The sequence below is a fragment of the Paramormyrops kingsleyae genome, chromosome 4, assembly GCF_048594095.1.
Source record: "Paramormyrops kingsleyae isolate MSU_618 chromosome 4, PKINGS_0.4, whole genome shotgun sequence".
Taxonomy (NCBI): Eukaryota; Metazoa; Chordata; class Actinopteri; order Osteoglossiformes; family Mormyridae; genus Paramormyrops; species Paramormyrops kingsleyae.
In genome coordinates this window covers 28,624,956-28,647,106 of record NC_132800.1, presented here as the reverse complement: position 1 = coordinate 28,647,106, position 22,151 = coordinate 28,624,956, and the positions used below count along the sequence as shown (strand labels likewise).

Below are 22,151 nucleotides of genomic sequence, written 5' to 3'. Positions count from 1 at the left end.
TGAGAAGAAAAAAGTAGCACTTAACTTACCTGTGGAAGGAGGGTACGCTTGATGGGGTTAGTGTCTGTCGGCAGATACGGGGGGGGGACTGTCTGTCGGCAGATACGCGGAGGGGGTGGGGGCTCACTTCAATAGCCATTGCCTCTTCTGACCGCACTTCACAGCCATCAGGCGGCTGTTAAAGCTTCATTTACCCTGGTCTGTTCAGAGCTTTCAGTACAACAGTGCTGGTCACCTAAATACTGCAGAAAGGCTGCTAATATACAGCAAAATGTGGAGCCACAGAGGGTTTATAGGATCGGCATGAATTTGAAGTCAGACCTCAGAGCTGAATTATTTAATGGTGATGCTGTTATTAAACCCACTTAAAGTAACTCATTCTAGTAACACTGTACTTGAGGGGACACAAATGATACAGCATCATACTATTACTTATTAATTAACCACAAATTAAGTATTAGTTACAAACTGTCATGTTTGTTCATCATTAATGAATCTCGAGCAATTACAATATGTTACTATACCTGTTAATTCTGTAAACCTTTGTGAACTACTAAAAGAACAAGTATCGAATAACAAGTGAAATACTGGTCTGATGTTTGTTCATTATTAATGAATCGTGACGCATCTTTCACCCGACTATATTTGTTCATGATTTGTACTTTGATCAGTAGTACCTGAGTTTTTACTATTTGTGTCCACTCAAACAAAATGTTACCGTAATTTTTAAAAGAATGCGAAACCATAACTACTAATAGTACTATAATGCCGATATACTTATGTCACTTTCGTGTTATGAAACCTACAACGCAATTGTTAAATATGATGCTGCCCATGTGCAGAAATATTATTCACTACACGAACTGTCAAACTGAATCGCCATTTTCCAAACTGGCGTAGGCCTATATTGTGAAGTAGAACTGCAGGTGGCACAGAAAGTGGGCTTTTGTGTGGCTTTTGTTTGCTGTTTCGTTCGACTGGACAGGATTCATTTTAGGCTTAACTTTGCAGCGCCTCATCAGAACCACAGACAGCGCCTGTACAAAACTAGTCAATACCAACCGTACAGACACCGAGAAATTAAAATAGAAATGGCAATGTTTTAAAGTGACTATCATTCTGCCATCGCGTCTCCCAACTGAGAAATTTAAGCAAGAGTTAATATCATATTTGTTAAATTGTTTGTTAGTTAAATTGGTAAACATGCCTGTATTTTGGGCATTTTCACAGTAATCTCTCCACAGCGGCTATAACTAACTGTCTGCCCCTTCCGCAGCGGGTTTTAAGACGCACAGAAGCCGAAACCGTCAGCAAAGCCTTTATAGCTGAGATGCTGCAGCGTCTAACGTAAGTCAGCGGCTGTGACCCCAAGCAGAAAGCACGTGTGTTACGGTGCGAAGAGTTTCAACAGACTGTATACTAAAACACCAGCTATTAAACTATTCAGGCTAATGGTGACGTTTTCTCGCTTTATTTAAAGGCTAATGCTCATACCCCTGCATTTGCGTGAAGCAGTTACGCTACAATCTGCGTTCAGACTATCATCCATTAGAAGATTCGATCGTTTTTCTTCTTTTTAACATATAGTCTCATTGAGCTGCGACTACTATTCTCAGGAGATATTTCGCTACCACTTTACAATGAGGCTCCCTTTCGTCACTTGTAAATGGCAGTAACTCATTAATAAAAAGAAAACTGTGGTATAACTGTAAATTATTATTAGACAATTTTTTAACAAAAGTGTTACAACCTAATTACTAACCAGATTATAAACCATTCATAAACTCTTTATCTGGGTAGCCTTATTGTGAAGTGGCACCGATATTTCATCTTCCAGTTCACCCCCTGGATAGCATGAGATCTGAACGGTAGCCTAAGAGCTGGGGGATTGTGAAATAATGACGTGTGAGACCCTCTCATATTATCAGCTGTGACAAAGTCGAAATAAACAGTTTTACGGGGAGTAAATAAGACTGCGTAAAACTAACATTGTGACATAAAATCGAGATAACCGTATAGGAAAAATGCATCTACTGCTGGGCTGTCACGCATAAACAACATCTAATAAATCATCTTATTCAAAACTGCCAAGCTGTCAGTTCATTCAGACGTGAGTCGATTTCATCTTCAAAATGTACTGCAGAGTAGTTGTCATGACCTGCTCGTACGATCCTTCCGTGTGCCACGCCTCCCTCGTTACCTCGTGTCAATTCCTGATTGTATTCAGCTGTTTCGTGTTATTTCTGAGTAGTCCTGTTATTTAAGTCCGCGTTCAAGTCTGTTTCCCCAGTTCCGTCATTGAAGTCCTTTCCGTGGTTTACCTTGTCTGCCTGTTTGTCCTGAATAAGCCCCGTTTCCTGCGTCTTGGCTGCCTCATCCTGACTCCTTGCTGGCTCGCCCAACACTCGGATGTGACAGTAGTAGTCCTATTTAGCGGCCTAAAGAAAACATAATTTCTAAAATATAAAACAAGTTACATTAAAGGAGTGCTTTAATCCGAAAGGACTGTCCGCAATTCTACTATGAACGATAAAATACTGATACGATGAACATTTCCACACACTGTGCAGAGCTTTAGTTTTTGACAACGCGGATGTTGTTGCATCATGCAAACTTTCCATCAGGTAGCTTCAGAGGCACGTGGCCCCTCCCTCCCCCAGATCACGGCCCCCTCACCCCTGGCTCATCTCATCATCTGCAGGTACAGCACGAAGCAGGTGTTTCAGAGCAGGTGTTTCCTGGCAGCAGATGGGCGTCAGCGGAGGAGCTCTGTCGGGAAACGGGAGCGAGCGCTGAGTCACCTCCTCCTCACCTTGAGCGTGAATGAGCCTCTGGTCAGGGGCAGGGCTGCAGAACAGCAGGACATGAGGGCCAGCGGCAGCCGTACAGCCCAGTGGCTAACGCTAAACAATCCATCCAAAATATATTACAATAAATGCTGTGGTATTGCAAAAATGCAATTCTAACAAAGGCATCATTCTTGATCAATATTTCAGCTTTGTTATTGCCATCAGTTAGATGTGTACAGCTGGTGAGCTTTTGCTTTCGACACCCAAATAACGAAGACGGCAAAAGAATGCACTGCATGCTGAGCCTCGTTGCTAACTCACCCGCAGTGGAGAAGCGGGAAACGCAGCCAGGAGCAAAACCTGCAGACAGGCAACAGGGAGCAGCTGGCGCAGGACCAGGACACGGCCCATGCTCCGGAGAGCCACTCGGGACGCGTGAACTCGCCCTGGTACCATTACCCTTCCGTAATGAAACACATTTTTCACCTGTCAAGGATTAAAGCACCCATTATAACAGAAAAATCAGCGGAAGCCTTGAGATCATCTTCGGGCAAATTCAATGTGTGTATTGCCCTACTGCCCCCCTCCGCGGGACCCATCCCTGGGGTCTCTTCAGCGTAATGCCCAAGTGCACTGATACATGCGGAATTTGAGGGGCAGGTGCTGGAAAAGAATTTAATTTTTCATGATTTGGGGGGGGGGGGGGATTTTGCATGATTGTGAAGGGCACTTGGAACATCAAGGAGGGGAAGCTCTTTTTTTCAAGTAAAGAATCATTCAGGCAACAGGGGCTTTGCAAAGGATTTGGGTGGCGGAGACCAGCGTGGACATTAGAGGAGCTGTGAAATTACAGCTTCTTGCCCGAAAACCCAAACAACCCTATTCTATCTGCTTTTGGCTCCCCCCTAATCAGCATTGGCCTCGGCCAAAGCCGCTGCTGAGTTAACAACTCCCCCAGAAGAACAAGGCAGTGAGACTCTCTTGCATTCCTCTCCCCCAATCCCAAGGACACCTGGACACACACACACACACACACACACACATACGTACAGATATGCACTCACCACACCCTCCCCCCATCCCATGCATTCACCGCTTCATAGCCTCAGCGTGAACAGGCGGGTCTGTGACCAGCCGCTATGCCTGCAGGAACGGACGGCTGTTTGTCTATGCTGGCCTACCTCCACCTCCCCATTCCCCTCCCCTGTTGCAAGTCACAACTTTTTATGTTGTAAGGTGTAGTGCCCATGTGCTTATGTTGCTGAGGTGATTTTTCTGTTCCTACATTGTCCTCCCTACTGGAGTAAAGTCTGGGGGCTGTTTTTATTCTCCTCCTCTCTCCTCATGTAATTCTGTTTTCTCTGTTCTTCCTATATCCCCCGTCTTCCTGACCTGTCTACGCCTTATAATGTGACGATTGATGGCCAGTTTTTCTCTGGTACTAGTGACTAGTGACATGATGTATTGCAACAGCAATAAAGGGTTTCATCATCATCATCATGATGGATATCCAAAAAATGTTGCTTAGGGTTAAATTAAATGTATAAATAAATTAATATTCATTTAGCTGTGCCATGGGGTTAGAAAGCCACCAGCACGGCCGTCAACTGTAGAGATTCCCGCTGCGGCTCTGAGAACAGAGCCAGAGGCGACAGCATGACCGGGAGGATCTCTCAGGGAAGAGCGATAACGCTGATCTACAGCAGGTCCCGCCCGCTTAGTCTGCCCGAGCGAAGCTCATTTCTAAGAGGCAGCATGAAGATTGAGCGACGGCTAGGAAAGGTGATGTTTTATTTACCGCCGGTGAGCAGAATCGCGGCGCACTTTCCTCTCAGGGCTGCCGCCTGGCGTGACCCTGGCAAAGCGTGTTAATTACCCTCCTGGGATACCCTCGCAAAACAAACAAGTGTCAGGTGCAGATTTCATTTCTGGATCGCGGCCCTGCAGAACAGACGCGTCCTACGGCGCCTCCAAGAGGCCAGCGACGCGGGAAGCCACTCGCGTGATGTAACAGGGCTGCAAGTCCCCAAGCGGGGAAGGAACAATGAACTATAAATAGGTATGACTGGAGAAGGCAGCGGCCGATCAGCACCAGCAGGGTCGGCACCAGCGGCTCCAGATACGCAGGCCTCCGTCACACGGCCACACGCTCTCTAGGGCTTCTAGCCGAACTGCATTCGCACTGAGGTCTTACCACTCCAGTCCACATGCGGCCATACTGGTCTTCTCTCTCGAATGTCATTGGTGGAGAAAAGCCTCAGTTTCACAGCCACAGTACAGCGTAGGAGCAGATATTTGCATGAAGAGCTGACTGCTGTTTGTTCTCTTGTTCTTTGATGATAGAATTAGTGTGAACAGTTTTGTTTATGCTAGAGCAGCAGGGAACAGGGATGGTATGGAAGCAGGCATACTGACAGCACATCAGAGACTCCGAAGGGCGGTAACGGCAGAGGGGTCAGCAGGGACTCTCCCAAGGGCGGTAACGGCAGAGGGGTCGGCAGGGACTCTATGAAGGGCGGTAACGGCAGAGGGGTCGGCAGGGACTCTATGAAGGGCGGTAACGGCAGAGGGGTCGGCAGGGACTCTCCGAAGGGCGATAACGGCAGAGGGGTCGGCAGGGACTCTATGAAGGGCGGTAACGGCAGAGGGGTCGGCAGGGACTCTATGAAGGGCGGTAACGGCAGAGGGGTCGGCAGGGACTGGAGATGTGTGCATGTTTATACACAACGAGGAACAAATACCAAGTAGCAGAGGAAATTACATGAAGAATCACACAACACTCTCTCTTAGTGCAGGGGAAACAGCCGAGAAGCCAAAGCCACCTTTCAGGGTGCTGCTTAGGCACTGGACTATGCAGTGCTGTGGATTAACACAAATGAGCAACTGCGCAGTGCATCTCAATCTGAGCCTTTACCTTGCGAAATGCTAGAAAAAAAAAAAGTAAATGTAAAATGACATACCTGTAACACCAAGGCAGAGTACGGACCACTGCACTGCATATTCAACCACTGGTTTGTCCTCTAAAGATCTATGAGCTATCAGCACACTGTACACTGTCTGAGTAACCTGCATACTTAAATAATATATTAAAAATGGCGGGACACGGCGTCAAAATCTGTTGTCAAGGTCTTCCTATTGAAGGCTAACTTACAGTGTCGTATGTTGAAAATGCTATTTGTATGTTGCACCTGATCTGGAATAAACAAAGGATGTGTAGAAGGCCATATTGTCATGGAAATCTCTAAATTAGAGGAAGGGAATAATAATTGTTTACCGTTTATTTAAAAGATAAAAACACTTTCAGCATGGATAATGCAAAGCATTTTGAGAAAATGTAATGTGAAAATGCGCTAAAATGAAGATAAAGAAGATAGACTTCTTTGATACTACAATTCGGCCTGCCACTTGGCTTTAAGCTAATCACAATTTGACGACAGGAAGATTTAGCTTGATTATATACATATAAACTGTCATTTGTTCGCGGCAAGATCTATAGATGAGTCACTGCCAAATCGCGCACAACAGCACCCTCTCTCGGCAAACAATACCACACATCCTTACACAATCCCCCGCCTTATTACGAACATCTGGAGTATGACTCCAGCAGATATACACACAAAGAGCAATAACAGATAGCGAGAAGTCAGGGTACAATTCTGAGTGGGGGTTTAAAAGCAAAGCTCAGATACGAATGTGCAATGAGCCTTTTACAAAACGAATGAAAAATCCCGGATGATCCTTATATTGTACGTGGCAATTAGAAAGAATCTGAAATCTCGCCACATAGCAGCAAGTGTTTTATTTGAGTCTGTTGGTCGCACTGATAATACGCACCTTGTTTGCAAGTGTATCCCGACTGTGGGAACACAGCCGTAGCAGCGATACACGCTGTCTCTCTCTCTCTCTCTGTCTGTCACTCACTCACTCACTCACTCAACAGAAACCTATATTGATTCTCCATCAACCAAAGCCCCAGCACCGATTCCGGCGGAGTCAGGATGCGCGATACCACAACGCCGCGGCATCGGGAACCGGGAACACGATCGGTACCGAAACGGAAATGCGCTTCTGGCTCACAGCTGGACGCCTGATGCACATGCAGGCAGCCGTGGGAAACGCGCCGGGCAAAGAGCCCCAAAGAAAGAAACGCTCACAGCGATCACAGACGCCCAAATCCAGCGTCTTCATCTTAATTTACGGCGAACGGACAGACATGCCCAGGTTAGTCTGCGACGGCTAACCTGACAAAGACACAAACTGCAAAATAAGGAAACATCCTTTTATTCACGTAACTGGACTATGTTAGAACTTAACATAAGCGTCAACTTTCCTATGTTGATTGTTCAACCTTTTTGTACATCCTACAAAAAGTTAAAAGGTAAAACGTTTAGAAATGGAGACCGATCAGGTCTGTAGCAGGGATCAGTTCGGTGCGCCGCCCACCTGATCATCAAATCCAAAATAAAATATAGACACTGTACAAGGCATTTTTAATGCACTGTTCTGGGGAAGAAAAAAATAGAACAGCTTTCGCCATTCTTTACACATCACAATTATGAAGAGAAAAAAACAAAAACAAATATAGACGGATGAAAAGAGTAATGTAATTACTTGCTACAATATGGGCACAATACAAACACAATACATTGTGAGTACCACTGACAGAATATGCATCTTCAACCGAATATTTCATAGAAACAAAATAGCAAACTGGGAGGTAAAATAAAGACATTCTGTACACAGAGGTAAGAACACATTGGTCTTTAAGAGAGGAGGTATGTTTCTCATTTTTCTTCAAACTATGCATCTCTCTCCTTTAACAATTTCAGTTTTTAAGTACATTTTCATTTCATAAAATATTTAGAAAAAAAAAAGTTAATGCAAACGTTGGAAATCAATCACATGCAGTGTTATCATTCCTGGTGAAAAAAGATCCATTAAAATAATTAAAATAGTTAAACTCAGGCACTAAAAATGTAATAAAGCTTTTCCTCTATCGGTGCACAATGGTCTCACTGCTGCAGCCACACAGAGTTAGCAAATAAGCACCATAGCTGGCGTAAAGCAAACTGTGCCCTAGTGAGCCTGGGCACATGGAGAGTGGGGATACACAGGCTGCTGACTGGAGGCTCCGCAGGCCTAACCTCACAACCCCAGGACACGGGGAAGGTGGGGATACACAGGCCTCTCGCACTGGCCGCTGACTGGAGGCTCCGCAGGCCTAACCGCACAACCCCAGGACACGGGGAAGGTGGGGATACACAGGCTGCTGACTGGAGGCTCCGCAGGCCTAACCGCACAACCCCAGGACACGGGGAAGGTGGGGATACACAGGCTGCTGACTGGAGGCTCCGCAGGCCTAACCTCACAACCCCAGGACACGGGGAAGGTGGGGATACACAGGCTGCTGACTGGAGGCTCCGCAGGCCTAACCTCACAACCCCAGGACACGGGGAAGGTGGGGATACACAGGCTGCTGACTGGAGGCTCCGCAGGCCTAACCGCACAACCCCAGGACACAGGGAAGGTGGGGATACACAGGCCTCTCGCACTGGCCGCTGACTGGAGGCTCCGCAGGCCTAACCGCACAACCCCAGGACACGGGGAAGGTGGGGATACACAGGCCTCTCGCACTGGCCTCTCGCACAGGCTGCTGACTGGAGGCTCCGCAGGCCTAACCTCACAACCCCAGGACACGGGGAAGGTGGGGATACACAGGCTGCTGACTGGAGGCTCCGCAGGCCTAACCGCACAACCCCAGAACATGGGGAAGGTGGTGATACAGAGGCCTTCACACACCTGGCCGTCATGGCAATCTTGATTGAATTAACTGAATTGTTTTAAGGGACAAGTTTAATGAAATTATGCCATAAATGAAATTTCTCTTTCTGCTGTCATTCAGCTAAGAATAAAAGATCTTCATGCCACGTACAATAAAATGGAAAGGCTGCTTGACTTCAGACTATATTAGCACTTACAGCCTTGCATGTTGCCAGGGCTATAACCATGGGAGATCTTCAGCTAATTTCTTCATATAGTTCATTTCAAAGCATCAGTGTTAATCGATATTATGCAATTACGTCACAATTTAGAGGTAAGTGCAGGATAACATCATCTGAGAAGGACGCGGGTCCTCGTCAGGTATGAGTGTGGAGCCAGATGACGAGGCTGCCCGATTACCCACGGGGGAGAGCACAGAATGAGCCGGCTTCACAAGCCATCAATCTGATTCTTTAACACAGATAAGGGAAAAAGGGGGGGGGGGGGGGGGGGGCTGAACATGCCCTTGAGCAGGAAGCGGAGGAGCAACAGTGCAGATTGCGAAGTCTTGGATGCTGTGGCCGTGGATACCTGGGAGTGAGCGAGGGGCACCGGGCCACGTGTACCCCAAACCGGGGGGGCGCCTACCCCAAACCGGGGGGCATCTACCCTTCAGCTCACTTTCCATTGATTTGGAAAAGAAAAGGCTGCTGGTGATTTTACACTAATGCATTGTACAACAAAATGACCAGGTCACGATGACCGTGTCACCATAACACCATCAAAATGACCAGGTCACGATGACCGTGTCACCATAACACCAACAAAATGACCAGGTCACGATGACCGTGTCACCATAACACCAACAAAATGACCAGGTCACGATGACCGTGTCACCATAACACCAACAAAATGACCAGGTCACGATGACCGTGTCACCATAACACCAACAAAATGACCAGGTCACGATGACCGTGTCACCATAACACCAACAAAATGCTTTGTCCCAGAGAATGTGTCCTACTTTGCTACTGGCTTTCTCTCTGCAATCCTGCCATTTTTATTCCCATTGTTCATGGTGTATTTTTATAGCAGCAATGCCTAATTCCATTTCCTTTGCGTACTTCCTACAGATTCCCGTTGAAATGCCAAATGCTGTCAAGATGTGCAGTTTGAACTGCTCTGATACACACAAGTTCCTATGCACAACTTCTCTTTAAATGTACATGAACAATTTACAGTATTAACATTTAATAGGATACAATCACATACTGTTTGCATGGCACATTATATTCCTAGGGCAAGTTGTTTTTGGTCAAAACAGGACAAACCGGCGCCCATTTTGGGTCAGAGTTATGGGCTGGTGAGAGGTACTGGCATGTGTTGTGCTTTACACCCAGAGGTGAACCTGCATCTCACAGTTTTGTGCCCCTCCTATCCAATCTCAGAGGGCGCCGCCCCCTCCCATTTCGAGAATGACCCGCCACAGGGCTGTAGGGAAGACTGCTGCAGCACTGGGTCAGACCGCTGGGCGGAAAGCGCCTCACACCTCAGTCTGCACCACACCACATTACCACACACGCCAGCTGCAACGGGCTCGCGGAAAACTGCACTTATTGCTATGGAGACCAGGAGCAGAACAGAGTCATGATTAAAAGAAATTAGCATTGTCCAAGTCACATACATGACACAAACACGTAGTCTGAGTAAATACATATATATGTTTGAATACAACATTATATAGAAATAAATTATTTTGCAAAACAATCAAAATGACAAATCTTCCACTGCACCTATCAGCATACAAGTTGTGTGGTAATATGGAGATGTATTGAACAGGATTCACTGCATCTGGCCAAAACCTGCTCTTTACCTTTCGATAATGATTAACTAGATCAAACCAATATTGGTCCCGTAAGACATGCTCAGATTCACTGTGAAGCAGTCCCTTTGTAACAGCAATTTTGAAATGTACATTCTTATAGAAAAATTGCCACAAAATGCTGACAAACCTATGGCTTAGTAAAATGTCCACTTGCTATATTTGAATAAAACCTGCCAGGCCATGGATACACACGTGTGCGGAGACAGACGGTGTGAAAGAGAGGAAGGAGAGAGCGCAGAGTGTGTGAGGAGGGAGAAGGAGTTAATGCTTCCCTGTGTGTGTGCGCAGGCACTGTGTGTGTGTGTGTATGAACGTGTACGAACAGAAGAGATCAGGACCCTGAAGTGTCCCGGGCAGCTGTCTGGGGCTGCGGTTTGTGGCCCCGTCCTGCTCCCAGCCACCCGACCCCCGGGGTCTCCCGTGACCGACACGAGCGTGTGTGCAGGCCCCTCGCACTGATAGGCTACAGCCGGACGGGACCCATTCACAGCGGTGGCACTTTCTGGTAACACCTGGTTTGGAAGGCATGGTCGTACTGAGACTGCAGTAACTATATATATATAAATATACCGGCGTATATGCGTGCATATGTACGTGTACGTGTGTGAGTGTGTGTCCACATGGATGTGTACATGCGTGACAGACAGGCATGTATACATGACATGCACGCACACACACACACACACACATACTGTATAATATTGCATATGTCATAGCATGTTTGCCAAGACTGAATGAGGTCATGTCCAGTTTTGTATGAAAAAACAATTGTAAGAAATAGTCATCTGTTAAATTAACAAGAAAGAGGGGGAGTGACTAAATATGGACCCCCCCTCTCTCCCAGGCAGAGACAGGAAGGAGAAATGCTTATTCAGGGTACCTGATAATAAAGAGATTTAAAACAACATCATCTGGTTCATTTCATTCGTAGGTAATACAGCTCTGAGCTTCTGTCTGAGCTTCCCCCCCCCCCCAAATCCCTCCGATGTTACGAGCAGGCCTTTCCTGCTTCTCCATCTCCCAGTTTGACTGGGCTGCCCTGTGTATGTTCATCGGGGGGGTGGGGGGCCGGGTGGCGTCTCAGCGCGGAGTTCAACAGGGCACTATGGTCCTATGCAGACCCAGCAGGGGGCGCTGTGGGATGCGACCTGCTGTCACCTCGGCGAGGTAGAACTAGCATCCTCTCAGGCGTGAAATGACAGGGAGAAGGGGGCGGCGCTGGGACTGAAGGAAGGGAAAGACAGCAGGCTGTGGGGGGGGGCGGCTCTACATCTTGATGCCCTCCTGCTGGCTGAGCTGGGACAGCGACTTCTTGATGCGCAGGGCGGTGAGGCGGGCAGCTCCGCTGGCATACCAGCACTCCCTCATGATCTTGGCCATAACGCGCAGGGCCTGGGGGGCACAGGACACGCAATCACACTCACACATACACCAACCTGCGGCGCCGTGCACAGGGCCTGGGGGGCACAGGACACGCAATCACACTCACACATACACCAACCTGCGGCGCCGTGCACAGGGCCTGGGGGGCACAGGACACGCAATCACACTCACACATACACCAACCAGCGGCGCCGTGCACAGGGCCTGGGGGGCACAGGACACGCAATCACACTCACACATACACCAACCAGCGGCGCCGTGCACAGGGCCTGGGGGGCACAGGACACGCAATCACACTCACACATAGACCAACCAGCGGAGCCGTGCACAGGGCCTGGGGGGCACAGGACACGCAATCACACTCACACATACACCAACCAGCGGCGCCGTGCACAGGGCCTGGGGGGCACAGGACACGCAATCACACTCACACATACACCAACCAGCGGCGCCGTGCACAGGGCCTGGGGGGCACAGGACACGCAATCACACTCACACATACACCAACCAGCGGCGCCGTGCACAGGGCCTGGGGGGCACAGGACACGCAATCACACTCACACATAGACCAACCAGCGGAGCCGTGCACAGGGCCTGGGGGGCACAGGACACGCAATCACACTCACACATACACCAACCAGCGGCGCCGTGCACAGGGCCTGGGGGGCACAGGACACGCAATCACACTCACACATACACCAACCTGCGGCGCCGTGCACAGGGCCTGGGGGGCACAGGACACGCAATCACACTCACACATACACCAACCAGCGGCGCCGTGCACAGGGCCTGGGGGGCACAGGACACGCAATCACACTCACACATAGACCAACCAGCGGCGCCACACCTTAAGACAATGTACAATACACTCTACATCAGCATTTTCCAAGCTGGTCCTTGGGGACCCACAGACATTTTTGCTCCCTCGCAGCTCCAGTAGGGTAGACCACCTGACAGGGGGAGGGAGCAAAAATGTCTGTGGGTCCCCCAGAGAACAGAGTTGGGAAATGCTGCCCTACATAGCAAACGGAGGCTAAAACATCTTAAATGTTATCATCTTAATTCAAATTATTACTAAAATAAAAATTCAAGCATCGATAAGTGAAAAAAGCAAATGTAGCAACCGTCACTAAACAAAAGGCGGCTGATCAAAGCCGGAATGCGAGTGCAGCAGCCGGCCTTAGAGAGCGGGAGAGCGGTTCGGACGTGTAGCTGGTGTTTCATCCCGCTAGTGACAGAGCAGCAGCCGGCCTAAGAGAGCGGGAGAGCGGTTCGGACGTGTAGCTGGTGTTTTATCCCGCTAGTGACAGAGCAGCAGCCGGCCTAAGAGAGCGGGAGAGCGGTTCGGACGTGTAGCTGGTGTTTTATCCCGCTAGTGACAGAGCAGCAGCCGGCCTAAGAGAGCGGGAGAGCGGTTCGGACGTGTAGCTGGTGTTTTATCCCGCTAGTGACAGAGCAGCAGCCGGCCTAAGAGAGCGGGAGAGCGGTTCGGACGTGTAGCTGGTGTTTTATCTCGCTAGTGACAGAGCAGCAGCATCAGAGCGACAAGACGAGACACGCAAAAATCCTGAACGGCCCAGCGGCGGCACGCGGTAAGCAGAAGCGGCTCTCGGATCCAGGCAGAGCCGCTCCCTGCTCCGCTCTCCGGCTGGGGGGCGTCTGGCCCAGATGGGCGGTCGGGGGGAGCCAGCGAGTGACTGATTCGTCCAGGGGATCCGGACGGATGGGCCAGCACTCAGGCGGCCAGCCTGACTCTCAGCTCTGTGTCTGTGCATCTTAAAGCATGACGGGATTTGCACAGACTGATACATTTCAATGTCCCCGTCCCTCAATGAAACACCAAAGTCAGCAGCTCTGACAAAATCTCCGTGAGCAGCGACGCCCCCGCAGGCCTGGCATAGCAACTGCAGTGCAAGTTACTCTCTCTGATTGTTCCCCCGTATCGAATTAAGCGTTGAGTCCATTCGATTCGGTGATTTTCCACAGCAGTTTCCACAAGAGATACACAGAGAGGGGTGAAACGGGGGGGACAGACCGCATCCTCTTAACACTCAGGTCTTCAGAGTCATCAAACAGTGCTTGTGCTTAAGCAGACAGGCTGCTATTGTAATCTCACAGTGGAAGATTAGATTATGGAGTTTTATGTCCGCAAATTAGCTCTAATGTCGTCGCTGATTCCACAGGATAATGGGCTGTCGATAAGAGGAGGTGGGTGAGCCTGGGGCACGTGTTCCGGGGCCCGGCCGGCTCGGCTCCTGGGGCCCGCGGCCGTGGCACTGCTCTTTAGGAGGCGGCGGGGCGCTGCTCATTAGGGGGCGCCGGGGCGTTGCTCTTTCAGGGACGCCGGGGCGCTGCTCTCCAGGGGGCGCTGCTCTTTAGGGGGCGGCGGGGCGCTGCTCTTTAGGGGGCGGCGGGGCGCTGCTCTTTAGGGGGCGCCGGGGCGCTGCTCTCCAGGGGGCGGCGGGGCACTGCTCTTTAGGGGGCGCCGGGGCGCTGACGGGCAGGACACTCACCTCACAGCTCTGCCACCTGTTGGGGATGTTGGGCCGCAGCTTCTGGTCACAGACCACCTTCCTCATTTCCTCCACCGAGGGGTCCGACTGCACCAGGTCGTAGTAGGGCAGCTGGTAGTCTTCGTGAATGCCTGAGAATCGGGCGGAAGACGTTCGTGAAAAAGCAGAGAGGCCGACGCAGCGATAACGAAGAGCGGAGGGCGAGGAGGAGGCGGGCACCTCCGATGGAGCAGCGGCGGGCGATCTCCCAGAACACCAGGCCCATGGCGTAGATGTCGGCTCTCTTGAACGACTCGAAGTGCTTCATGTTGATAGAGTCATCCAGGACCTCGGGGGCCATGTACCTGTGAACACACGGCAGCGCTCTCGGGATTCATCTTCTTTCCAGTCTAATATCATCAACCTCATCATCATCATCATCGATAGCAACATCATCATCATCGACAGTCACTTGTATCGTTTACCACGTGAAAGGCGTGTTTTTCCAAAGCAAGCCTGGAGTTCTGAACCAATTAAGTAACTGCAGCAAAGAGCAAAACCACGGTAACCAGCTGTGTTTGGCCTTTCCCACCTTTTCGCTGTCATCTGCTTCATTATTTTCCCATAATGAGCATCTCTGACTAAGTAAAAATGTGTCTTATGCCTCCTGTATGGGGGCTGAGAGCGTGAGCCATAACCCCTTAATATCTAAAGGCTGACTAAAGCCGACCCCGTGGGCCCATGCAGGTGGCCGATTGTCGCCAGCGTTTATACTCGTCAGCTGCCGTCTGAGCCGCTCCACAATCACAGCCCCAGAGCGACAGGCCACACACAGGTTTGGATGTTGCATGTACTGACTTCCCAACCCGCAACATTCAATTGTTCAATCACTTAAGTGAAACAGCAAAAAAACAAAAGCATCCATTTGTCGAGTCCTGCTTATATTTGTGCTGCTCTAAACTCCCGAATTTAAAACAAAATACTTTGTGTGACATTACATTAGACAGCCAATCACCATCGACTTCAGATGATTATTTGCTTGCAGATGCTGTGATTTACTGTTTCGGTATCAGAATTTGACACTGAAAGAATATCAATTTTTCGATCCTCGATCGGATTGGAGCATTTCAGTCGGTACCACAAAAGTAGGGAAGTTGGGTACCCAGCCCTGTCCGTAAGTCAGGTGATCTCAACCCGGGGACTGTCTGTATAGCGACACAAGGAGCAGCTAGTTAGGCCAAGACACTCAAGAGCAGCCAACAGCAGACAGTGAGCTGGTGGGGCGCTGAGGCGGGTTACGTGGGAGCCTAATAAATGCTTAAAACCTACTGAGAAAACGACTTTCAGCACTTCTGGGCTGAGGCAATATTTGTCAACACAGCTGAGTTGGAAAGTAAAAAGGAAACGGTTACTGCAGACCAACAGGCAGCAGAAACAAGGGATCTCAGAAGGAAGCTGAAGTCTCAGACAGCAGGTGTAGATCTTATTCTAAAGATAAGCAAGCAGCAACACTGCTTATTTCACTGACTGTCAGTCAAACCGGCTGCTGCACCACAACCCTCTGTGTAGGGCGCCTACCATCCATTTCATACATCTCAATATCATACAAAACTCTGCTAAAATTCCATGGAGCTCGTGTGCTCAAGGTTGTACCGGGATTTGGTCCAGTTGAACTTACTTGGACAACATTAAATTTAAATTAAGTTGTGGGTCTCCACTGCTTAATATTGTATTATGATCAGAAAAAGATTCAAAATGTACAATGGTTCACTGTGAAACAAAAACATACAAGGGCTCACAAGTCTAGGTTAATAATGAACATACTAAAGAGTTACAAGCACTGCAGAAAGCTAAATATTCATGTGATGGGATTACATCATACTGTCTTAAGACAGACAGGGTTCTAAATAGAAAAAGTGAGTCAAAGGTTTAGTGCATTTCGCATCATACAATTAATCAACTGATCGATCACGGCAGTGGGGGGGAGGTGCTTAATTACAATCACAGGGATGAATTGGTCCATCCTGTTCTACGGGACCCCATGGGAGTGATTATTTGGGCTGTTCATCCTCGAGCTCTCAGCTTGAGGCAAATTTCACAGGAGCAAAATCAAAGTCGCAAAGTGAACAACTCGCATATCTCTTGTGCAGTTCTTTAGCACCATCTTTAAAGCACGCACACACGCACGCACGGTGCTAAAAGGACATGGACAGTATCATCCATCTGCCACAGAGGCCAATGGATCCTTTGTTGTGTACAGAGAGCAAAAGTTCGACCAAATCAATGCTGCATATCAGACTGGGACAAGCAGCCGGAGACGAGTCAGCAGCCTGGGATTAAGCAACTACCTTATCTGTGTGAACATCAAGGTCACATGACACAGCGGAGCTGCGGAAGCAGGAGGCGCGGGGCGGGGCGACGGCCGGTTTCACCCGCTCCCCTTACCGCGCGGGGCGGGACGACGGCCGGTTCCACCCGCTCCCCTTACCGCGCGGGGCGGGGCGACGGCCGGTTTCACCCGCTCCCCTTACCGCGCGGGGCGGGACGACGGCCGGTTCCACCCGCTCCCCTTACCGCGCGGGGCGGGACGACGGCCGGTTCCACCCGCTCCCCTTACCGCGCGGGGCGGGACGACGGCCGGTTCCACCCGCTCCCCTTACCGCGCGGGGCGGGACGACGGCCGGCTTCACCCGCTCCCCTTACCGCGCGGGGCGGGACGACGGCCGGTTCCACCCGCTCCCCTTACCGCGCGGGGCGGGACGACGGCCGGCTTCACCCGCTCCCCTTACCGCGCGGGGCGGGACGACGGCCGGTTCCACCCGCTCCCCTCACCTCTTGGTGCCCACCCGGTGGTTGGGCGCGATGTCGATGGTGTCTGTGGCAGAGTCGTGCCGCACGGCCAGGCCCAGGTCCGCGATGCAGCAGGTGCCGTTTTTCTTCACCAGGATGTTCTTGGATTTCAGATCACGGTGGGCGATGGCGGGTTTGCCTGCGGGGAGAGGACGCAGTGCACGGGCAGGGTGTGAATCGGTAAGCCAGAAAAATAAATAAATCATGCTGCATCAAACTTGCAAGCTTTCTGTGTTGGAGGCCAGGCAACTGGAACGCAGCAGTAATACTTAAAGACTCAAAATGCCCATGATAAAGAGCGGGTTAGAGGCACTGAACACTGGCCGGAGCACCGGGACTGAACACAGGCCTCAATCTCAGACCTGAGCACGCAGGGTCAGTGCAGCCTGGGAGGAAGCCTTCAGTTAATTAATGAGGCACCTCTGCACGTGTGTGTGTGTGTGTGTGTGTGTGTGTGTGTGTGCGTGTGTGCGTCAGCTAGCCTGTGCGTGGCGGTGGGGTCTCTCTGGCCCCCTCACCTTGCGTCCCCACAATCTCCATGTGCAGGTGTGCCAGACCGCTGGCGGTGGACAGGGACAGCTTGATCATGCCCTCCACGGTGACTGTGTACCGGTTCAGGTAGTCAAACAGGGAGCCGTGCTCATGGTAGTCAGAGACCAGCCACAGCTGGGTCCACGTGCCGTTATCTGGGGGGTTCAAGCACAGGGGGGGGGGTTGAGGCTCTGCTAGATCCGTGAGCATCAGAGCGTGGATGACGTCATCACGCCGGCCAGGCCACACGCAGGGCTCTCACCTTTGTTGTCGGCGGCGATGAAGCCCAGGATGTTCTCGTGTCGCAGCATGACGGTCTGGTAGATCTCGGCCTCCCGGAACCAGGAGCGCTCCTCTCGCGAGGAGAAGATCTTAACGGCCACCTCCTCCCCCCTCCAGCGGCCGCGCCACACCTCCCCAAACCTGCCCTTGCCGATACTCTCCTGCAGGATGATGGTTCTTGCGATGGTTCTCTGCACCAGGAGGGGTAAGCCTGTAGGAAGACAATCATATGTGATACTCCCATGTCATGTGGCACGAGGTCACGTGATCCCCATGTGACCAAGGCTCAAACGACTCATTGATAGGCCCACAACACAAAAGCTGACTGCAAACTTGCAGGAGAGGTGTAAGCCTACAGTTCTCTAACGTACAGATGAAGGAGGGGGACGGGGGGGCAAACATGCCGAAAGCCACCATAAGCCATGACAGGGAACATCTGTAATGCGGACACTGCCGAGCCCAGGAGAGACGCACCAGAGCCAGAGCCGGACGTGGTCATGTCGTAGATGAGGTCTTTGAGGGTGGTGCCATCGGCCAGGAAGGGGTGGTCCATGGACGGGTCCTCCTCACTGGGCACGCGCTGGTGGATGCCGGAGCGGCTGTGGCAGATGTAGAAGACCAGGACCAGCACGAAGCAGAGCACACAGACCGGTCCCGCAATGACCGCCGCCAGTCCCACGGGACCCAGGGGGGAGGCTCGAGGGGGGGGATCTGGCCATGCAAAGACAGGGAAGCGCAGCAGTGAGTGAAACAATTTACCCCATTATATTTGCTAAAAAACATAAATACCATACACTGAATTTTCTCTCTCTCTCTCTTTTACCTAGTATACCTGGAAAGGAATTATTCTTAACCTAAATTTACTTACTTATTTTTTACCTTTTCGTCTATTTATTTTTCTTCTAAAGCCAATATATAGAAAGGGACGCTAAGGACCCTAAAAGAGGCATTTAGACGGCTGCTGAATCTGACAGTGCGTAAGCAAATGAACCAGATACAGACACACCCAGACGGCTGCTGTACAAATCTCCGCCCATCCATCCTTTTTCCCAAACTGCTTGTTCCATTCAGGGTTTTGCTGGTTGTTGTTCCTCCTGTGAAATTTGCCTCAAGCTGAAAGTTCGAGGATGAACGGCCCAAATTGTAATTATGGGGCACCAGCCCAACGCAATGACACACCAGTCACTCACACACACACACCTACGGGCAATTTGGCAACTCCAGTTAACACCTCAGCATGTTTCTGGACTGTGGGGGGGGGGGCACCCGAGTACCAGGAAGAAACCCCACAAGAATATGGGGAGGACATGCAAACTGCACACACATGGAACCCGGGCAGAGACTTGAACCCAGGTCCCAGGGGTAGGAGGTGACTGCTAACCACTGCCCATGATGACATCTCCACATTTTACACGACAGGGACAGCAGAGGCCTGTCACAGACTGGTAAGGCTGAGGAACACACATCAGCCAGGATCAGCTGGAGCAGCGCCCGTCCCAACAGGCAGCCGGAGCAGCGCCCGTCCCAACAGGCAGCCGGAGCAGCGCCCGTCCCAACAGGCAGCCGGAGCAGCGCCCGTCCCAACAGGCAGCCGGAGCAGCGCCCGTCCCAACAAGGAGGCAGACGGGTGAAAATGGCCGCTACCCTCCTGACGGGCGGCATATTAGTGTATGCTGTACAAGAACACGCCGCGGCGGCAGTGGGCGTCCCGCTGTGCCGAGCGAAGCCGCCTGTCACTGACAACACATGTACACTACCTCTGGCACAGACTGTCCATTCGGAGACGCTCCAGTCAGAGATTTGCCCGCAGGAAGGTTCCCCTCACCACGCTGCACTGGACGCCCGCGGGGGCCTGCCACCTTCATATGTTGGCAGGCCTGCTTATAGAGTCAGGTTCCCCTCACTACGCTGCACTGGACGCCCATGGGGGCCTGCCACCTTCATATGCTGGCAGGCCTGCTTATAGAGTCAGGTTCCCCTCACCACGCTGCACTGGATGCCCGCGGGGGCCTGCCACCTTCATATGCTGGCAGGCCTGCTTATAGAGTCAGGTTCCCCTCACTACGCTGCACTGGACGCCAACTGGGGCCCGCCCCAATCATGGGCTGGCAGGCCTGCTTATAGAGTCAGGTTCCCCTCACTACGCTGCACTGGACGCCCACGGGGGCCCGCCACCATAATGGGCTGGCAGGCCTGCTTATAGAGTCAGGTTCCCCTCACTACGCTGCACTGGACGCCCGCGGGGGCCCGCCACCATCATATGCTGGCAGGCCTGCTTATAGAGTCTGATCGCAGGGCTCGGAAAAGTCCCCAACTGGACATAAAGCAGATTTTGAGCTGGTCATGTCATTATAATGTATTTCAAAAGTGGGCATGTTTAATAATATATAACAATAATAATTTCACTAAAAAGAATGACCTGCAAACTCCAGTAACTACCCCTGCCAGTGACCAAGGCCAATCCTGCATATGTAGCTATAATGCTAAGCAGTCACATCCCTTGGCATGCCAACTATGTGAAAAGCAGAGGAATTCGCTTAACAAGCAGTGCAAATGGCTAATTAACCTAGTAACCTAAGCACCTGTGCCCAGAGCTCAGTACAGCCAAAACTCAGTCTTCAGTGGGATTTTCCACTTAGTACGGGACGGGACGGGACGGCACTCGGGCACAGAATACAGCAGTTAAAGAAGCCAGATTTGCGTGAAGAAGCAGGTCTTCAGTCTGCTCCAGCACAGAGATTGAAAACACAAATATTACCCATAAGGCTGTGCCCCAGGGCAGGCTGAATCCAGCCCTCATCAGGCAAGGCCGTGCTCTCAGGGACTGGCGCTTGGTCTTGCCTAAAGACGCCCGGCCCTCCCATCCAACCGCGGCCCGATGGAGGGGCTTGGGGACTCACCTGTCACATTTAAATCGTAGTCCTTGTTGCACATGTGGGTGTAGCAGCACTTGGGGTGGACGCTAGTGTCCCCTTTGATGGAGTCGGCACAGACGAACGGCCGCTCCTGAGGAATCAGGTCTTTCTTAGCGACGCAAAGCTTCTCCTCCACTTTAATCTTGTTCCCAGACTTCAAGACAGTGACGAGGCAGACGCCGTCCGTAGAGCATGTGAAGTTACTGCAGTGCTGGCAATAACACTCTAAGGCTAAAAAAAAGAGGGGGGGGGGGGGTTGAGAAGGCAAGTTAGCTGTGATTACAGTGTTGTTTATTCCATTTAAGGTCTTACAAAACAAGCTTTCTGTCGGGACTCGGGGACTCAATGTCAGAAAGGCACCAGAAACAGCTTTTGCAATCATGGCGGCTGAGGCACCACTATCCTTTTGCTCAGGGAACGGGGCAGCGAGGCAGGGAAACCGAAGAGGGAGCTCAGAGGGCCCGGCGGCCTGGGCCAGCCTGCATGCGCGGCCTATTCAGCGGCATGACGGTCTCCCCACGGCTGAGTGGCATGACGGCAGCGTGACGCCCCAGTCACACGCGCCAAACCACAGGCAGCCAGTGAGTCAACTAGGTCTAGACACAATCTTATGTTTTTAATTCGGACGCAGGAAAACGTCCGCATTTTTTATTTTCGGAACAGCCTTTACATCGCAGGAGTTCTGGAAAGCATGGAAATCGCCCTTTGGTCACCGTGGGAACGGGAGCCCAGCTCAAAGTAAATCTTTCATGTGTCTGTATGAGGGATCTTCACATCTTTCGATTGGCTGATAAATTCCTGCACCTTAATGCTGTTTTAGGCAGAAAACCCACCCATAAACTGCCTGTATGTCTTTAAACATTTACAATTTGGAAAAAAAAGCCCTCTAACAGGAGAAAAAGCTGGGAAGTGATGCTTCCTACATTAAAACTTACTAACAGTCCCAAGCTAGCAGTGGTAGGTTTTGCAAATCAGCCTACGGCCGTATGTAGCCATATACAGTAAAGAGAAATTCATTTTGCTTTGAGATTAATGTGCAGTGGTTACACGTGTGAGGTGAAACCGCAAGAACCAACATCGGATATAGATTCTGCCCAGAACAACCAACAAAACTCCACATCTACTTGATCTTAAAGTCCCTGCCTTTCTTAAATTAAACATAAAAATCTGTTATTGCTTAACAGCTGGTGATTTGCAGTTATTTCCTTATTAAGTTATAAGACTAAGTTATTAGGTAGCTCGATCAGATCATACAAAGGCACTG

At 50.7% G+C, this 22,151-nt stretch overlaps 1 protein-coding gene across 1 annotated transcript in view; it reads right to left on the bottom strand.

Annotated features, from left to right (window-relative positions):
* Window positions 1–7,054: 7,054 nt before the first annotated feature.
* LOC111851387 (TGF-beta receptor type-1-like) overlaps window positions 7,055–22,151 on the bottom strand; it is a 32,376-nt gene continuing 17,279 nt past the window's right edge. The window contains exons 2-9 of the mRNA XM_072711033.1: window positions 20,873–21,118; window positions 18,447–18,683; window positions 17,953–18,183; window positions 17,678–17,845; window positions 17,142–17,298; window positions 14,550–14,674; window positions 14,331–14,461; window positions 7,055–11,826 (exon numbers count right to left, since the gene is read on the bottom strand). Coding sequence (XP_072567134.1) covers window positions 11,701–11,826; window positions 14,331–14,461; window positions 14,550–14,674; window positions 17,142–17,298; window positions 17,678–17,845; window positions 17,953–18,183; window positions 18,447–18,683; window positions 20,873–21,118 — 1,421 coding nt within the window. The 3' untranslated portion in view covers window positions 7,055–11,700. The remainder of the gene's footprint in view (window positions 11,827–14,330; window positions 14,462–14,549; window positions 14,675–17,141; window positions 17,299–17,677; window positions 17,846–17,952; window positions 18,184–18,446; window positions 18,684–20,872; window positions 21,119–22,151) is intronic.